This window comes from Peromyscus leucopus, chromosome 6, assembly GCF_004664715.2.
Source record: "Peromyscus leucopus breed LL Stock chromosome 6, UCI_PerLeu_2.1, whole genome shotgun sequence".
Taxonomy (NCBI): domain Eukaryota; kingdom Metazoa; phylum Chordata; class Mammalia; order Rodentia; family Cricetidae; genus Peromyscus; species Peromyscus leucopus.
The window spans coordinates 8,770,577-8,791,091 of NC_051068.1; the positions used below are offsets into that span (position 1 = coordinate 8,770,577).

Genomic DNA, 20,515 nt, shown 5'->3' on the forward strand with positions numbered 1-20,515 from the left:
AGGATCTCACTATGTAGACCAGTCTAGGTCTTAGACTCACAGACATCATCAGCCTCTTTCTCTTGAATGCTGGGATTAAAGGCATATGTCACCACATCCAGCAATCATTGACAAATTTTAAGCACAAAAAGAATTAAAAGACTGAAGTGATAAATGTTCTCCAGGAGATATATAATTTATTTTTAAAAACGCATTTAAAAGTCATCAATTGCTAAAACAGCAGAGAGAAATCTATAACAATGAAACCCCAAATCTTGAAATCCAGCAACCACAGCATCCGCTTGGTTCTCCACTTTCCAAGTTTGTAAAACCAGACAATGTGGGTTCAAGAGACACAGAATGCTTAGATTTGGTCATCTGAGTGAAGCTCAGATGTGGTGCTGTTTCCCCTGCTGAGCGATGGCACTTGCTCTGTGTGGCAAAGGGCACATGGGGAATGCCATTGTTCATGTCTTAGGGGTGGTGGCATCAGCTTGTCACCACCCCCTACTGCCTAGTGTCACCAAATCCCTGGAAGTTCTCCCCTGTGTCTGCTAGCATGAACCTGTGGTTCCTGGGTAACTAAGTCGTTACATCCTCAGATTACCGTTCATCTCTGGGAATACATAACACGATCACAAGAAAAGCCTGGGAATAAATGTGTGTCAGAATAGCCTGAATATAGATCTCTTAGGAAAGTACTGAATACTGTGTAAGTTGACAGACTAGTTCATACGTGAACCAGTCAGCTGCCATTATAAATAGCACAACTCCGCATTTGTCTAGTGACCAGTTCTTGTGCTCTATGTTACATACTGGCTGTATACTGCCTATATTGAAAAAAGTGGACACCTACTATTTCATAAACTTCCTATGTGTGTGTGTGTGATATGAATTTATATATATATATATATTATATGAATGTATGTGTATATATAATATACATTTTAATGCTCTTCCCAGAAGCCACAGGTTATCAAATAAAAAGCTCAGTTTGAGATACCTCCCTTCAAGCTGTTGATCAGAGACCCCCCACCCCCACCCCAGACCTTGCCACTGCTCTTGATTCCCACCAGAACTTGATGCTAGGAACCTTTTGCTAAAGGTACCACACACTTTGATCACAGAACATGGATAAATCAAGTTGATGCTGACCTGGGTGTGTATCGATAAACAAAAAGACAAGCATGTGTTCTAATGAAGGAGGAAATGAAGAGATTACAGGCTAAAGAACTGAAAATCTCAGGGACCAAGGGGATAGTTCATTCAGTAAAGCGCTTGCTTGCACGCATGAGGACCTGGGTTCAATTCCCAGAACCCATATAAAAATGCAAAGCATGGTGGCACATGCTTCTAATCCCACTTCTTGACAACAAGAGGAGATTCCTGGGTCTCACTGACCAGCCAACCCAGCCTAATTGGTGAGTTCCAGGCCAAAAGAGACCTTGTCTCAGAAGAAGTAGATAACTTTCTTTAGGATGAAACCCAACTCCAGCTCCTCCCACATGATAAGTGTGTATGTGTGTGTGTGTGTGTGTGTGTGTGTGTGTGTGTGTGTGTGCTGAAAGGCATTGCAAATGACAAGAAGAAGAGTGAAGGTTGGTGGACTGCATGTGAGTCTTGAGATGGCGTTCCATAAAGTATCTGTGTCTCAGAATAAAAATGGAGGAAAGAGGAGCCAGCCAAGAGCCAAGTAGAGGGTAGTGAGGGCAGAGGTAGGCCAGGGTGCCCATTCGTCACAGAAGGTCGTGGGGCCAGAGGAGTTAGTAGTGCCTCAGAACCCTGAACGCTGATTGCATCAGTTTTTCCTTGGAGAGCAGGAATACGGTACAATATAGGTCAAGATCCCGCAGAAACAAACTCCGATCTAGGTGTGTTAATGCAGAATGTCCTCAAAGTCACTGCAAGTCACACAAATAATGTAAATGGCAAATGCCATGCCGTGCACATTTGCTGCAATGAGAAGTGGCTGTGGGCAGGAAATGGTGTTTACATTTCATGGGATTCCGTTTTAGAATGAGTTTACACCTTGTCTCGTGACCACTGTTCCTTCTCATCTCAGACCAACAGGAGCTCCAGGGAGTAACGAGCAGTACAGCGTGGGGATGGTCGGGACGCACGGGCTGGAGACTTCGCACGCCGACACCTTTGGCGGCAGTATTTCAAGAGAAGGAACCTTAATGATCAGAGAGGTGAGCTGGTGTAGCCGCCGTCACAAGGAAACACAGTCCTTAAGTGGTTTTCCTGGTCAAGCTTTTGAATAGAATCCTTATAGCATATATTGTAAGTGGCTGGCTGGGGAGGCTGGGAACCTGTGCTTCTAAGTGGTTGGGTGATTTTGTCTGCCATCTCCTTTCCTCTCTCCTCCCAAGTTTCTGCAGAGTGACTTAATTTCACTAGGCCCAATTCTTCAATAGGAGCTATGCAAATCAGAGTATCAAATCTGAGCCTGAGGACATAAAACTGGAAAACGCAGATGTCCCAAACACCAGGAAAACAGAAATGAAGGCCCTCTCTCAATAGAAATGGTGATTTTGTTAGCCTCTTCCCCCATGATTTCACCCTTATGCATTTCATGTAAAATGCTCAGTAGTTCCAAGAAACTGTGCTATCTTTGTATCTCATTAAATTAACATTTGAAAAAAAAGACAGCAAGCAGCTGGGGCTAGAGAACACAAAATTCAGCTAAGAAGTATACCTTTGCATTTATTTTCATCTTTGAATTTTGAGGGATTTTTAAATTTTTATTTAGTTATTTTTTATATGCATGGGTGTTGTGCCTGTATGTATATGTACCAGGTGCACGTCTAATGTCTACAGAGGCCAGAAGAGGGCATTGGATCCCCTGTGCCTGGGTTGCAGGCAGTTGTGAGTTGCTATGTGGATACCAAGAATGGAAACCAGGTCCTCTGGAAGAACAGCCAGTGCTCTTAATGCCGGGCCATCTCCAGCCCTTAGAAAGGGCTTTTGTTTATTAAGTGTGGCCATGATTTCATTTGGTGGGAAGCACCTGCTCCCTTTCACCTGTCCTTCCACTGTGCCCTGGCGGTGGCTCTGCTGGCCTGAGGTGCCCCAGAAATCAGAACCTATCTTCTCTTCTCATCGCATGCAAGTCTGAGAAGAAAATAATGGCGAGGAGCATTGGGTAACGTCACCACCACTTTCCTACATCTGTTTATCCTCTGTGAAATCTCATAAATAGGTTACGGAGATGGCGCAGTGGATAAAGTGCTTGTCACACAAGTCTGAAGACAAGAATTTAGATCTCCAGAATACACACACACACACACACACACACACACACAGAGAGAGAGAGAGAGAGAGAGAGAGAGAGAGAGAGAGAGAGAGAGAGAGAGAGAGAGCCACACAGGTGTGGCAATCACTTGAAATCTCAGCACTCAGGAGTCAGAGGCAGGAAATCCCTGGTTACTTTGACGAGCCAGAATTGGCAGGCTCTGGTCAGGAGACAGACCCTGCCACAGCTAACAAAGAGGAGAGAAATCAAAGAAGGTACCTTGCATCAATTTTAGACACACACACACACACACACACACACACACACACACACACACACACACACACCTTCATAAATAATACCATCCCTATCTCGAAAAAGCAAAACAAAAAACAAACAAAAAAACCCATAAATAATACCATATGTTTTGTAGGATGATTGACAACATGAAATGGGCTACTTAGTAAATTTAGGTATTCGGTAAAGGTTATTTTATTTCATTATCACCAAACTCCCGACTCCTCTTGCCTCTTATTACCACTCACTCACTCACTCTTCCCTCTAAAGCATAAACAGACAACATGGTCATTCTCTCTCTTCCAATAGGACAGGGCCAGGAAACTCCATTCACAGACTGTCCTCTCCAGAAAGGCAGAGGGCCTCTCACTCTAGTCAGGAAGAAAGAAAGTGTAGTTTCCAGATGAATAAGGCCTTTGAAGTAAAATTTGCAGTGCAGCTATAACTAGACGACTAGCTCGCACAGCAGCTTGCTAGATTTTATTTTATGGCCATGTCAAATCTTTGAAGTGGACTTTAAAGAATGTTTTCACGTATGCCTGCGATGAAGAACAGACTTGGCTGGCAGTGCTGGCATTGTGTGCTGCTGGTATATAAAGCTCCCGGCATCGTGAAGGGTTATTTTAATACAAGGGTAGAGGGTTCTAACAGAGCTCACCACACAAGAGAGAGTGTTCTAGAGTGAGTTACTCTTTGACTCCAAATGGAAACAATGCGGTTCCTAACATGCCTGAGTGTTTACAACAATCAGTATCTCCAGGGAGACATTTAGAGCTACATATTCATTTCTGTTGCCAACCATACCCAATGATTCCATATTATTCAAAGCGTTCAGCATTTGAGGACCACAACCACCAGCACTTCCAAAGTCACATGCACCTGTGTCTTGTGTGAAGTTTATCTGTGGAGGGACCCTCAGTTACCAAATTCTGTTTTTTACCAAGTATAGGTTTTTAGTTGGTTTTTTTTTCATTATTATTATTATATGTGCATGTAAGTTTGTGCCAATGCATATGCACATATGTTTAGGCCAGGGGACTACCTTGGGTGTCTTTCCACAAGTGCCATCCACTTCTTTCTTTTTTGAGACAAGGTCTCTCACTGACCCAGGGCTTACCAAATAAGCTAAGCTGTCTGGGCCAACAAGCCCAGAGGCCACCTGCTTCTGCCACCCAAACTCTGAAATGATATCAGTCTTGGGGATTAAACTCAGGTCTTCAGGCTTGCAAGGCTAGAACTTTACCATCTAAGCCATCTCCTCAGCCCCTCAGCCCCAAAGTGTGGGGTCTTAGAAAAACAGCCATATTAATCAAGATACTGTATTTATATGTATGTATGTATTTAATATATGTGTGTATATGTATATGTGTGTATGTGTGTGTATATAGATAGATATATAGAAATATAGATAGATATAGAGAGAGAGATTATGGGGAGGTGGTTTGTGTGACTGTGGAGGACAAGAAGTCTAATGCCCCTGCACCTGTGGTCTGTGGTAGGATGATGACTCCCAGTGCAGAAGTGGGGAAAGATGAGATCCGATGTCCCAACCCAAGTTGAAAGCAGGGACTGAGAATAGGCAAGTCGTGAGCTGCGGGCACAGCTCAGCAGGTCAAAAACATTTGTCACACCAGCAAGAGGACCTGAGTCTGGGACTCCAGAACTCCCCTCCCGGAAAGCCAGAACTGATAGCATGCACATGTAATCCCAGTGCTTCTATGATGAGATGTGAGGCAGGAGCGAGGGAGCCAGCCTGGACCACACAGCACTGACCAGCAAGAGACTGCCTAACTAAGCCGGAAGGTGAGGACCGGCAGCCAAGGTTGTCCTAGGACCTCTATAGGCAGGCCTTGTCACATAGGCCCACCTTCACAAATACACCCACACGTATCACATACTACATTTATTTCTTCTGCTGCCCTTCATTCTATTATGGACCTCATGGTTCCTATTAACATAATTTGGGAATGATAATCTACCTACCAACTCCGATTCAAAAGCTTGTCTCCTTGATGCTCAGAAACAATGTGACAGACACACCCAGAAATAAGGTTTAATCTGGGCACCTCATGGCTCAGTTCAGTTGGCACATACAGTTAACCATCAAACAAGCCATAAGGTTAAAAAAACATTAAAAACATATGTATTTAAAAAATTAATTGAGGCTAAAGTAAAAAAAATTAAATTTTGTCTTATTACGGCAAGATTTAGCTTATAGGACACTGTGAGTTCACTTCCACAGGGTGGCCATCAGGAACTCACTCAATTCATTCTTGTGTGAGTAGAAGAGAAAGTTCTAGAAGACTATATTGGCCATACTCCCTGTGATTATATCACATACAAAGTGCCCTGTGGTGCACACCCTGGCGGCTCTCTTTCCCCTGCCTCGTCTTACACTTCAGAGACCCGTTTTCTACCCACTAGAGCGAGCCAACTCAGCTCTTACCGGCCATCTTGTCTACCATTGCCTATCTCCTGGAAACGCTCTCCTGCTTTTCTTCTTCCCATCCTTTTCCGACCCAGCTTTTCCTTCTGGAAGCCTTTCCTGGGACCCAATGGACCTCTGTCCATAGTACTTTCCTGACACTATTTGTGTTCTGTCCAGTATCTATCCACCTACCCAACTGAATGAGAACATGGTTTGTGCCATGAAGCTTCTTTTTATTAGAAATAAAAAAGAAAGAACACACTTTTACAGAGTTTAAGAGGGAAATGAGGGGAGTTGTAGATAACACACAAAGGGTTAAAATTCACAAATCATTTACATGCATATTCCATGGAAGGAACTCAAAACAAAGTGAGTGGGGTACCTGTGTGGAGGTGGAAGCTGAAGCGAAGAAGAGACGCAGGCTTAGAGGCTGCCTGCCTCTCCTTGCCCTCACCTTCGCTTGCCTCCTCCCCTCTTTCTTGTCTCTCCACAGACCCGCTTTCCCCGCTCCACACACTTGTGCTCTCATCTCTTCTTACACTGTTACAGATCCTCACCACAGCCCAGTCTGGCTGCGAACAAACGTCGGTCCTCACGGTCAGTCAGACTGGGAATTTGGTCCCTGTCACAGGTTCCACTCCTGGGTCAGTAAGCTATCACAGTAGAGTTCCCATAGTGCAACAGTGCATCCCAGCCCTGCTGGACTCCACCACCACACTGCCTAGACTTCAAGCCTTGAGAAAAGTGACTTGGCTGTCTTGCACTGTCCTTTCCCCATCTGTAAGGTGGGGCTGATGAAAGCTAGCCCATGGTGCTCCTATGAGGAGTCAGTGGCCCCTGGTGCAGAGTGTTTAGCACAGTACCTGGCGTACGTTGGAATACAGAGCATGTTTGTGCTCGTCCTCATGGGAATGGTGAGGCTATCAAAATCAGAGAGGTTGAGATTTGAGATTCTCTTAGCAAGGTTCAGTTACTTTCTGTTCCCAGGAGACAGCACAGCACACAGAAGGCATTTCTTGAGAGGATGCAGGCTGATTGAACCGAGAGATGATGACTCCAAAGTGGTAGATTCAAGGGGCATTGCTCCAGGCATCTCAAGCTCTGAGCTCCACCCCGAGCTAGCCCTTCAAGTCTTTCCTTAATAACCAGTGTGTCTTCATCAATTTCAAGACCTGGGAGAAAATGCCAGTGATAGAAGAGAAACTGGAAAATTCTAAAGTGACAAGGTGTGATTTATGCTTTGGGGAAGTCGGGGGGAAATGTAAAAGGCTTTCCAGTGCTGAATGTAAGTCGGAAGGAGGAAACGCTGTTTAGCAAACAGAAAAGGCAGGGACACTAAGATGGATGAGAGCTGAACTCCCGACATGTCACTTAGAAGATGAAATGCTCATCACTGAGCATTTGCACCCTTGCGGCTCCCAATGAACACTGTGACAAAATGGATTGAGAAAAGGACCCTCGCTGGGACAGTTGGTAGTCCAAGAAACAGATGATGCTAAGCTTTCTGGTCATTTCTCAAGCTTCCTTATAGATGAATCACACTCCTTTGGGATCTTGGGAGTCTGTTTTGTCTTACATACAACAAAGTAGCTACTTGTATTTCCTGACAGAGGCAAGTGCGGGCCAGAGACCATACACTGTGCTCCTGCACTGTGCGCCGCACACTGTACGATGTGTACATACACTATACAGTGTGCAGAGTCTGGGGAAAGCCGAGTGTGCTCACTTCCTTTCACTCTGACCAAGTGTCTGAGCAGAGTCTCCTGGGTGACCCCAAATCCAGTCGGGTTGATGATGATATCGTCACACTGGGCCAGGGAAGGGGCCAAAGAAATGGCATGCCTTCTTGCCAATACCAACCCCAAAGGGTGGGGAACGTACTTGCCATATTCCCAGTTGTTCGTGTTAAGCAAACCCGTTCATATTTAGTAGGCATTCAGCAATGCTGAGCTAGGAGACGGGGAAGGAAAGGAGATGGGAGTGTGAAAGGAAGAGGAAATCATTGCTGGGGTCTGCCCTAGGAATCCTTGGTGAACTGGTTACACACAAACTTGAAAGTGAAGCGCTGTGCACACCAAAGGGCGTAGTTAGCCATGGGGGCGGCCTACAGGACAGGGACGCACTCACCAGTGTATTTACATCTGACAGTTAAGGAACTCAGAAGCCGCAACAGAAAAATAACAATAATAATTTGTAAATGGACAACAGGGATTTCTTGAAAGGGCATGTGTAAATGGCTACTGGACAGATGGAAAAATATTCAAAATCATTAGTTGTCAAGGAGATGGAAATCAAAACCAAATAAAAATCAAAAAATAAATGAATGGCTATTATCCAAAACACTGAATGTAGCATGTTCCAACAAGGATGTGGAGAAAGGGACTAGGCATATTCTTGATGTAATGCCATTTAATAATTAAAAATAGAACAACCATGTGACCCAGAATCCCACTACTGGGGGACCTTCCAGAGCAGATGAAATCAATGTCAAAGAGCCATTTTCATACCCATGCCAGCACGATTCTCACCTGCCAGAAAGTGAAAACCACCTAAGTGTCCATCTCCTTAGAAACTGACAAGGAAGTTGTGGTCTGCACACAGAATGCAAAGCTCTTTAGCCATAAAGAAAAGTGAAATCCGGTTACTTATGACATGATAGGTGGTATTGGGGATCATTATATCAAGTGAAATAGTAGTCACATGCTCTCTCTCATATCTAGAAACTAAAGCAGTGATCTCACACAAGCTGAGAATAGAAAGATCCACCAGAGACTGGATGGGGCAGAGTTAGCAACATGGAGAGTGGTTGATCTGTGAGTGCTAAATTACACTCAGGGGAGCAGGGGTTACAAAACTAGCCAATTAGATGCACAGGCATTGGAGGTTTCCTCTGAATCCTTTTTGTTCCCTGGATTTAGGGAGGAGGCTGATTTCTTGAGCAGTGGCTTGGAAACATTTGACTCACACACTCCTATCCATAACAATTTTAGATCATATTCATAGAACGTGTACATAGTTCTGTCCCACTGCATCATATATGCATTATAAAGTACCTTGTAAAAGATTCTTTTTGTTTCAATCATGTGTGTATATGTGCGGGTGTGTGCACAGGAGAGCAGGTGCCCACAGAGGTCATATAACATTGGTGCCCACAGAGTCGAGATAACATTGGATGTCCTCAAGCTGGAGTTACACACAATTGTGAGCCTCCTGGTGTGGGTGCAGGGAACTGAACTTGGGTCATTTGCAAGAGCAGTATGCACTCTTAACCACTGAGCCATCTTTCTAGCCCCACATTATACATCATCTGGAAGGGATGTTCAAAGGAATGCTGTGAACAGTATTTCAAGTCCCTTTCCAGTCATGATGACTAACTCTTTCTTGCCTACATCTCAAGGTGCAGCAGTTATTTGCTGAAAGGGTGGACACTAATGAAGGGGAGAATGGAAGTCTCCATTTCAAACGGTCTGCTAGGTCATTTCAGTGATTTGGGACTCCTGTCAGACCTGATTGATCATTGTTTTGACTTTATGAATGGCAAAGAACCCTGTGATTTGGGTAAATAATACCTCTGCATCTTCTTGAAATACAGGTTCTTTGTGTGTGTGTGGGGGGGGGGGTATTGGTATCATTTCACTCCGGTGCTTCTTTTCAGTTGGATTTGAACAATCGGTTCTATATCATCTGACAGTATGGTCTGTAAATCCAGTCATCCAGTGATGCACACATGCATACATGCTGCAGAAGAGAAATTTGGCAGGTCTGGTCCTGACTCTGCCCTCCATCTTATGGCATCCCTCACACAGCAACATAAGTCCTGAAAGTCGGTCCACTTACTAAATATTAACAATTCTTCACATCTTAGACAAAGTAGAAATTTCAGTACTGCCATCCTATACTCCTAGTAAATCAATTTAGAGGCCCTTCATCTGTGGAGAGGTATTGATCTGTGTAGCATCTTATATTCCCTGGTAGATCAGTTTGGAGCCTGTTTCACTCGAATGTGTGGAGTGACGTCATTCCTCAGTTTGCTCTCTCTCTCTCTCTCTCTCTCTCTCTCTCTCTCTCTCTCTCTCTCTCTCTCTCTCTCTCTCTCATGGCCTCTGTGTGCTGCCCCCCTCAGACGGCTGAAGAGAAGAAGCGATCTGGCCACAGTGACAGTAATGGCTTCGCGGGTCACATCAACCTCCCAGACCTTGTGCAGCAGAGTCATTCCCCAGCCGGGACTCCCACCGAGGGACTGGGTCGTGTCTCCACCCATTCCCAGGAGATGGACCCTGGAACTGAAGTAGGTGCCCGGCAGTAGCCATGAAAGTTCTGTTCTCCTCCATGGGGCTCCACGCCTTGATGTAGTCAAACACCACATTCTGTCAGACTCTGTGTGGTTTCTGCTGTGTAGCTACTGATGCCAATACTCAGAGAAGCCACACAGATACAGCAACACAACGTTCCCACACATCATCTGGCCGGATTCCTGTGTTGTGGATGGTACTAGAGTGTTGAAACTTAGAGAGGATGAATGACTTGTCCAAGACACACAGCTAGTTACAGCAGTGCTTGTACCTCCCGTGTCCCAAGCCAGTGGGAAAAACTATAGACGAGTGAGTTTTCAAAGCCAACAGTTGTGACTCATATTTCCATTGGTTTAGTCAACCTAATAGTGACCTGAATAAAGTGAAGTTGAAATGGTTTGTTTATGAAATATAGATCTGTAGCTGGAGTTTTCTCTCTGGGTCCCACCAAGCCCCAGCAGTCCCTTAGCCCACTTATAAAATAAACACACAGATGCTTATATTATTTAAACTGCTTGGCCATTAGCTCAGGCCTATCATTGTCTAGCTCTTACTCTTATATTTAACCCATTTTTATTAATCTATACTTTGCCACGTGGCTCGTGGCTTATCGGTACCTTACATCTTCCTTGTCCTGGCGGCGGCTCCAGCAGTCTCCCCCTCTGCCTTCCTGTTCCCTCAGTTCTCCTCTCTGTTAGTCCCACCTATACTTCCTGTCTGGCTATTGGCCAATCAGTGTTTTATTTATATAGAGCGATATCCACAGCATAGGTTTCTACTGTTTAATAAATGAACAAGAGATTGGCTCTTTCTCCAAGTTGCAGCAAGAAGATGAAATAAGATGTCTTACCTATGTGGGAGCAGTCCTAGGAGAACCTGAGTGAGCACAGGCAGTTCTTGAGCATCGCTGGATGAATTCAAGGCTGTCATGTGGTGGTCCTGTGACTCACACATAAGGCCCTCAATGTTTTCACAGAGCATGTGCACTGTTGGCTCTGACATTACCCCCACGCTGAATTTCTGTGATGTACATGCTCTTCACATGTCCCAAGGACAAGAACTCGTGAGCATCTGGAAAGCACAGCCCCCTGCAGTCTGGCAGCCAATTTCACCTAAAGAACTCGGGTCCAAATGCTGTTGCCTTCCCGGCTCCAGGAGGAAATGTTTTATCATCTGCTCTCTGGACTCCTAAAGATGAAAGAGAAAACGTGCAGGAGTGCTTTGTGGAGGGGCTGAATGTGAGGAGGATGGAAGGAATTTGACTCCAAAGGGTAGAGGGAAAATCTTGAGGGGAATCAAGTTGGGTCTTTTGGAGTTAGGAAATAAAACTGGATATTTGCAAGTTTATCCTTATATGATTAGAGCTTAGGAATGTTGCTTTATTTTTTTTTTTTTAAAAAACCCTCTAATAACAAAACTAAAAATGTGTGTCTAAAATAGGAATCCCCACAAAGGGTTCTCCAGATGTTGAATATTGGTCTTTGTGATACTAAAGGGATGAGTGGGGAGCTGGGGAGACAGCTCTGTTGGTAAAATGCCTGCCTCACAAGCATGAAGACCTGAGTTCTGATCCCCAGGATGCATGTAAATGTGGTGACGTGTGGCTGTGCCCCAGCACCAGAGGAGGGGGAAGCAGAAAGTCTCAATTGGTCAGCCAACCAAGCCATATGGATGAGCTGTGAGCTCAGTCAAAGGCTGTCTCAAGAGGTGAGGTAGATGAGGGGTAAAGGAAGACACCTGATAGGGACCTCTGACCCACACATATCACACACACACACACACACACACACACACACACACACACACACACACACACACTGGGTACTGTAGAAGGAAAGATGATAACAGACAAAATGGGCAAATAGTTATAGCACCTCTTTTGACAAATTCAATTACATTATGACACCAAGTACTAATATTGAATATATTATTCCCTAATCTAGTTCTGATTTCATGCCTTTATGGTACAATCTAAGCCCTTAGGATTTATTTAAAGTAAGCCTTCAAGGTATAGTGCCTACAATATACCTTCTGGAGACTAACCAGAACTAGGAGAGACTGGACAGAGGCCCACGCTCTGCCTGGAGAGTGAACGGCCAGCACAGAGGAGCCTGGTCAGTGGCAACGCCGGGCAGAGCAAGGCCAATGCCACCTGTGCTGCAACACTGAGTTCTCCTTCTCTCTTTGATCAGTATGGCATGGGGGGCAGCACCAAAGCCTCCTTCACCCCCTTCGTGGACCCCAGAGTGTACCAGACGTCGCCCACTGATGAAGATGAAGAAGATGACGAGTCCTCCGCTGCTGGTAAGCAAGCGGATCCTGGCTGGAGTTTTAGAAACAGGTTTCCTTTCCTGTACACCCCAGGGACAAGACTCACCAACTCGGGCTACACCATTTATTGCTGATGCCCTGTCTTAAAATGGATTACTTTGTGGAACTCCAAAAGCAAATTATTTTCTCCCCCGACCCTGATTTTTTTTTTCCTATTATGTTTCTGGAAGAAACACAGAGGTATCCCAGGATACTAGGAAAAGCCACCCCACAGCGATCTCCAAACCTACCACATATTTCTCAAAAACAGTTTCTGGGTATAATGCTATGCTGGAAGCAGTGTGGTGCTGAGCATTCCATAAATGCTTGTTGAGCTGGGTTGAGTTCCAGGCGTGCGCTTCCGTCACAGGTCTGGCTCACTAAGAGGATGGCCTTATTCTTTGCCTTCTGCAGCTCCCTAATCATTGAAGTCAGCTTATGTGGAATCTCCAAAAGGACTGCTCCTTGTTTGCAGTTACAGGAATGGTGTATTTGACTCTATTAGAGTAATATTAATTTTCTACACCACCCAAAGGTGTTTTGCTTCTGTGGATGACATGCTTTATCCTACTAAAACAAGTCTAAAATACTCATGATTCCTGTGCCTTCACTATAAGACACCCCAAGCCAAGCCCTCCCCCATGCTTCCACTGGCTGGCTGTTAAGATGCTATTAACTTCTCTAATTCTTTCTCTCGAAGCCCTGTTTACTAGTGAGCTTCTTAGGCAAGAACAGGCTAAACTCAATGAAGCAAGGAAGATTTCAGTGGTAAATGTGAACCCAACCAACATTCGCCCTCATAGTGACACGCCGGAAATCAGAAAATACAAGAAACGCTTCAATTCCGAAATACTCTGTGCAGCTCTGTGGGGTATGTTGGTTTGGTGGTTTGTTCGTTTGTTTGTTTTTTTCCCACTCATTAATGAGCTTACCTTAAAGTGTTAAAAAGCCTATGGCTTTTATCATCAAAAAACACTAGGATAATCACAAGTGTGAGGGAACTGGTGTGGAACGCCTCAGGAGTGACCAAAAGTAGGTTTTATATATGAAGACCTTGTACTCAAGATGGCATGTAGAGCATTGAGTAAATATCAACCACAGAACCAGACACCCCTTAATACTCAGGCACTATGTGTCTAGCACTGCACGTGGCACCCCATGTTCCATCTCTGTGATCCATGTAGCATTACAGATGAAGAACAAATCCAGCATATTTGGGTGACTCACCCAAGGCCCCGGACTCAGTAGTAACTGGGTGAAACTTGAAAAGAACAGCAAATGGGGAGCCTCCCTCTTCAGTTGAAAACATCAGTGTGAAGTTCTCATCAAGTAGATCTGAAGATACTGGCTTGGTTCACACCTAGTGTAGGTGGGCGAGAGTTTATCAAGGTCTTAACCTATATTACTTACAGCATCATAGGAAAATCAGGATGTGGTCCAACTGAACCGTCTCCATTGCCAGGCTTAGATTGGGATGTCATAATTTTATAAGATTAAAGGCATTTGCCATGTTAGCAGGGACAAATATTGAAGTCTAGTAATTGTTTCATGTGAGACACAACGGTTCTGCAGTATGAAGATGAGATTTGGAGAACAAAATAACCACATTTAACATGATGGGGCTTGACAAGTAGGTATTCATGTTTTCAGAAGACAGATGTAGACCAAGAGATGTTTAGGACCCACTGCACAGTGAATGTCTCGATGGAGGTACATCTTAACAAGTGGATGACTAATTTCTTTAGGTATGAACTTCTAGGATTATACTTATCCAGATGAAATTACTTATCTTCCAGCTTTAAGGATAAGGACCACTGCTTACAGAATGCTGGGTAGAATTAGGTAATTGAGAATTCTTTAAAATCAGTATTTCTATGACTCAGCTTCTCCTTGACTGGCTTATCAGTTTCCCCTCCTGAGACCAGAACCTCCCATGTATGTGTAAGGACGAGGCAAGGCTTCCATGCTGACAGGGTACAGAGGTGGAAACTTCTGTGTTTTGAAGGCGGCTGTCTAGGTCAGCTGCCTCCGAAACCACTGGATGAGTAGATGGGGGGGCGCTGTTCTAGGAAGAAAGAAGCTGAACATACAGGGAGCACCAAGGAAGAAGAGACTCCATAAGGGGGAAAAGAGCAATTTTGCTTGTTTACCCGCCTCTGCCTGAGGCTCCCCTTGGCACATACTCCCTGTAAATGGATAGGTGTGGTGGATTGCTGCTTCCACTTCAAAAATTAAAATTGTAGTTCTGTTATCGGAGGAACAGTGATGTAATTAGTGAGCTGGACCTTCTGTCTCTACACTGTTGACCATAACACCTACTTGTCCGTTTGTTTACATTGGCATGAAACAGTTTTCTGGGCTTCGTAGGGATCCAGGTAAAACTGGTTGAGCCCATAAAAACCCAGTTCTTGTGTGCTTCTTAAATTCGCAGGTGTGAACCTTCTGGTGGGAACTGAAATGGCCTGATGCTTTTGGACAGAAGCGGCCAAGGCAAAGTCTACAATCTGATCAACCGGAGGCGGTTCCAGCAGATGGATGTACTAGAAGGACTGAATGTTCTTGTGACGATATCAGGTATGTTAGCAAGCTGAGCTGACCCCCAGGTGTGCTCAGGTGGGAAGGTGACAGCCTGCCCTCTGAAGACTCCCTGCCCAGCACTGTACCTGGGGAAGATCACCCAAGCGTGTTGAAATGCTGGAGGGCCTGGCCTCCACAGGAAGACTTACCTGTGTGCATTAAACCTGAGTGAGGCAGACCTGGTCACAAAAGCTGTGTATTTTGGCTTTTGCATCTCTTAAAGCTCAGGCAGAATCTTATTAAGTTGTCTGCACTGCAGGTACTATCCTACTCTGAGATGAAGATTACCAAAATGAAGGCTTCTGGGAGGTGAATTAGCAAGCAGGTGTTTTCTCAAGATGTCTGCTTATAATCCACTGATGTTCTAAGGACAGTTGTACTTCTTGGTTACCTATTCTAGAAAGAGGATAGAGTAGAGACATCCTCACCGGTACATTTTTATACCATCAATAGCTTTTTAAAAGGAGGAAAGACCTTGGTAGACAAGTAAGCCTCATTATTAACCAGTGAAAAAATACAAATGGAGTCTCTTTATTAATAAGAAGGTGTTTTTTTTCTTCTTGATGGTGTTTGAAAGAGTTGAACAAATTACACTCCTCCCTTTTTATTTCATCAGCTATCAAACCACAGTACTACTTACATGTTAGAACCGCTTGAAAGCTGTGATAACCCAAGCTGCCCCCTAGACCACAGTCAGTCTCTGGGATAAGGTGCAGGCATTCGGTATTGAGGGCTCTGACACTTTCCCATCATGCAACCTACATAATACATGGTTTATGAGCTCTACTATTCATGTTTATTATGCAAAGAGGCCCACGTAGGACTTCTGGGTTGAGCCTTGATGATGGAAGTCTCACTCCGCAGGGGTGCTGCGGTTTGAGAAAACACAGTCCCTTGGCACGGATTTCCCTCTTTGCTCTCCTGAGTGTTTAGATTCTTGTTGTTGCAAATAAAGGTTAACCAAGTAAATTGTTCTTATACTGTGATTTGAGTTGAATTCTATGTGTTTTTTGTTTCTGGCCAATTGCTTCCTTGATTCCTACACTCCCAAACCAAAACAGAAACAATGCATCTGTATGTCAACTATCCAAAGTGGAAATGCTACCAGAAAATTCAAGCAGGCTCTATTTTGCTGCTAATGACAAGTCTTCATCCTTCAGTGTAGCCCTATTTGTGCTTCTCATGGCGCACAAAGGGAGAAAAGAGATCATCAAAATAAGAAAGGAGATTCTTAAACTGTTCAGGTCCTATTCTCCCCAGAAGATGGAGCACTGGTTCTGCTCCTGGAGCTGTCCTGAGCACCTGGGCTCTAGGCTTCTGCTTACACAGACAAATGGCACTGTGTGTGTTTCCCCCAGAGTAAGCCTTGCTGCGGTCCTCTGTCCAATCAGTGAGGGACGCTCTCGTGGATTCAGTGAGGGACGCTCTCGTGGATTCTCTTCTAGTGCACATCTTGTCTGTAGAACAGAAAACCCCCTTAAAGGAATGGAAAATACTAAGAGAAAGAGGGCACCAGCCTAAATTTCTCATTAAGAAAGAGCCATAGAGATGTGCATTTTCTCTCTGGTACTCAAATAACCCAGTGGAGTGGATTCCTTTTGCTCTCCATAAGCCTTGCATACCATCAAGCTGTTGTTTTATCTTCCTGAGAAAGGAAAGTTTTAACCTTTTTTTAAAATTCCAAGTCCACATCTTTTCATTCTTTGATGTTTTTATTTAATATTCTTTTGGTGACCTCAACACCATAACTTTGTCCAATATCGTCCTCTAAACTCAAATTGCTTTACTGAATTTTTTTTTCTTCTGTTAACTTCCTTTGTCTTACCAGCTAAATGAAACTTTTAGCAATTGTCTTTGATGTGACAGAGGAGGTAAAGAGAGGGGACAGAAAATTAGAGGAGGCGAGACACACATAGGTAGGCTAAAATGCCCATTTGTCAACATGCCTTCATCAGATTAGCTCTAGAATGTTCTGGAACTCTGTTACAGAGTTAGAACTTATCACGTTCAGCAGACCTGGGAAGAGAGAGTAGAGTAGCTTCCTCAAATGACAAGTTGCTTAAAGGTAAAAAGTACAGTTGTGAGTTTTGACCAAAACAGTAGGGTCTGTTGTTTCAAGTCCTGACAGAGGTGGGTGTGAGGCAGAGCAGGAACACGGGTTAATCTGCCCTCACAAACACACGGATGCCAGCAACAATCTAGATGAGGTGAGGGAAGACGGAGAAAAGGTTATCACAGAGCTTGAGTTGAAAACTCTGTTATTCCAACAGGAAAGAAGAATAAGCTCCGTGTTTACTATCTCTCCTGGTTAAGAAATAGAATACTGCACAATGACCCGGAAGTGGAAAAGAAGCAGGGCTGGATCACAGTCGGGGACCTGGAAGGCTGTATACATTACAAAGTTGGTAAGTCTCAGTCTGGGAGAGTGAGAGTCCCCGGTTGTTTGGTGCTTTCTATCTGCTGTGGAAGGTGTGTGTGTCACCAGTTTAAAATGTAGCTGGACCCTAAAGTGTACTTGAATTATTACCCCCAAAGCCACATTAATGAAACACAGATAATGCATTTAGAATAAAATGCAAGGCTTCAGCTTGAATATTTCTAAGTGCTTCTCCCAAAGTTCCTCAAAATGACAATAAAAAATTTAAAAATGCAATAAGCCCCCAAGTTGAATAGATCAAGGGAAAAGAAGCCAGCAAATAAGAGATGGCCAGGAGTGTGTGTAACTAGGTCAGAGAGAGCAGAGCAGAGGCTGCTGCATTCTTAACCTACTGTGGGGAGCATTATCAAAATTAGCCATCCACCGCACAGAGCCCAGAAAGATTAGAAACCCAGGCAGGACCACAGGCTAGAGGCACATGGCAGAGCTGAGAACAGGACTGCTGAAAAGAGAGGAAGAGTCTTTGCTACAAGTCGCAATAATGTGCAGTAGGATGTCAGCTGATTATGCCAAGGGCCTTCCAGAGGTCAAGCTGAGGCTCAAGGAGCCTTGGTGATATTTGGCTTTTGATTATCAGCCATTTCCTGCTATGAGCTTCTCGTGTGCTATTGTAGCTTTTCCAGCATTCTTTGGTCACAATTTCCCTTCTACTAAAGAAGTATTTGGATAACCTTCTGAGCAGTAACCAGCCAGGATCCCTAATTGCAGTCCTTTCTGTAATTATCGTCATTGGCAGCATCTGGCCAGGACCATCCCCAGAGGGACGAAAGTATCTTATCAGAGACACCTCTGTACTCTCTAAGAACAGACCTAAGCATCCAAGGCCAAATGAAACACCTGTCTCCTAGGTCAGGCAATAGCTTTATTTCTTGTGCAATTTAGGGTGAGACCCTCCTTTCTTATACAACCTTACAAATAGACCCCTAACTTCTTACCTAACTATTTCTAGAATGTAGACTGAGCACACAGATCCCCTTTTTGACATACTAGCCAGTCATTAGCACTCAGTTGACCTCCTCCTTTAACACTCCCATTTTGGGTTGTAAAAGAAGGCCTGACAGTCACTGCCTGAGGAAAATTCTTACCTGCCTTTATGACCTTGTAGGAATTCAGGCCTGGTGACCTGGCTGGAGGGGGAGGATTGCAATTGTTTGGGTTTATAACTGTAAAGCTAGAGACTGAGAGAGGATTAAAGAAATGGACTAAAGAGCTCCGTGTGCTGAGATTCTTTTTCCTGAAAAAATAGTTCTCGCCATTGGTAGTTTCTCTTCTGAGCCCCTGGGAAGTATATTATTAAGGCTGGTCCTTCAATAATATACAAGAAGTCTTGACAGCCTGACACCTCCCCCACAGGCAGGCCTCAGCCCTGCAGCAAAGGGGGAAGAGTTTGCACAGCCTGTGTGCTGGTAAAAGTACTTGTGAGGGCACACACACGTGCACCTTCACACACACGTAAAAACAAGCCTTCCCCAAATGGCTCCCCACATGCTGCCAGTGTGTTTTATACTCCCAAGAAAGAGTTTGAAAAAGTTGCCTTTAGAAAAATTAAATGTACAGATACTAACTTTTAGAGTCGTGGGAGAAAAGCTCTTTACCTTCTTTTTCTAAAGTGACTGATGGCAGCTGATTAGCCCACCAAGACCTGAGGATAGACAGGTAGATCTCATGTGTGGGAAGCAGGAACAAACAGGAAGTAAGGACATCAGAGGATGAGGCACCGGAGAAGATTCAGGAAGGGGGAAAGAAAGGAAGAATCTGTATTTTACAGAGATTTGGGAAAACAGTATGTCTAAATAAAGAATAGGGGTATTTTTAATGGTAGAGTAGAGTTGGAGAGATCAATGAAAAACAAAACAATCTTAGCAGGAATCCAATAATATAAGCATTTAAAGATGAGAATGAAGAACTTGCCTATGAGGTAGAACTAAAACCCTGCACAGCTTCAGGCCTGACCTGACCGCGGTGACAGGAATGGAGAAACAGCAGACACATGTCCAAAAAGGCTTAGGTCTGGTGCGCTCTGCATTCTGATGGGGAAGCGCCAGCGTCCAGGAAACTCCGTGTGTCTACTTTATACATCTCTTATAAATCTCAATCTGGGGAGCAAGTTTCTTGTAGAGAGCTAAAGGAGGAGACCAAGTTGATGTGTACAGGGAACAAGGAAGCAGGTTTCTCTGTAGTCTCCACAGGGGAACCGTCTTTGACTATAAACATCCCGGAAGAGGAAGCAGCCCATGGTTTCTACACACACTATTAGCATCCACAAATGGATCGGGGGAGGCTTTGCAATTTGCATGAGCCTGACCTGAGGAAGGCTTGCTATTTCCATGAGTCCAAGGCACTGGGGTCTTGGACATGGCCTTGCCCATGTGAACAGTACCTATTCAGTAGGGCCTTCACCTTCCTCCTACAGGCAGCTAGAGAGAAGACTCAGGGGTTAGCAGCACTTACTGCTCTTCCAGAGGATGGAGTTCGGCTCCTAGCACCTACATTAGGAAGCTCATAACCGCCTGTAATTCCAGTTCCAGGAGATCTGACACCATTCTGGACTCCAAAGGCACACATATGTGTGCTGCACACAAACAGACACACACACACACACACACACACACACACACACACACATACATACATACAACAACAACAAAATTAAAATAAATCATTTTAAAAAGAGGAGAAAAATACAAGGAAATAAAAGATCAACCCAAGAAGTTCAAAATATGAGCTTCAGTAAAAAGAGAGAGGAAAGTAAGTCAAGAGGAAGAGCATTCAAGAGAAAGGGTAGAGACAGGCCTTGGCATTCCAAATTAAAACAATTCTGAGAACTCAAAGAGAAAGCTCACAATAAGCTTTACCACTATGGTATACTTAAGTATACAATAAATGAGAAAGTCCTTAAAATTCCCAGGTTATAAGAAAGTTAATAAACAACATATGTAAAATAGGCCCACAATCAGAGT

At 44.3% G+C, this 20,515-nt stretch overlaps 1 protein-coding gene across 1 annotated transcript in view; it reads left to right on the top strand.

Annotated features, from left to right (window-relative positions):
* The window catches only part of Tnik (TRAF2 and NCK interacting kinase), a 413,176-nt gene that overhangs the window by 380,445 nt on the left and 12,216 nt on the right, over nucleotides 1–20,515 (top strand). The window contains 7 exon segments of the mRNA XM_028875813.2: nucleotides 2,042–2,171; nucleotides 10,063–10,227; nucleotides 12,424–12,535; nucleotides 13,242–13,412; nucleotides 14,973–14,993; nucleotides 14,996–15,115; nucleotides 17,389–17,523. Of these exon segments, the coding sequence (XP_028731646.1) occupies nucleotides 2,042–2,171; nucleotides 10,063–10,227; nucleotides 12,424–12,535; nucleotides 13,242–13,412; nucleotides 14,973–14,993; nucleotides 14,996–15,115; nucleotides 17,389–17,523 (854 nt within the window).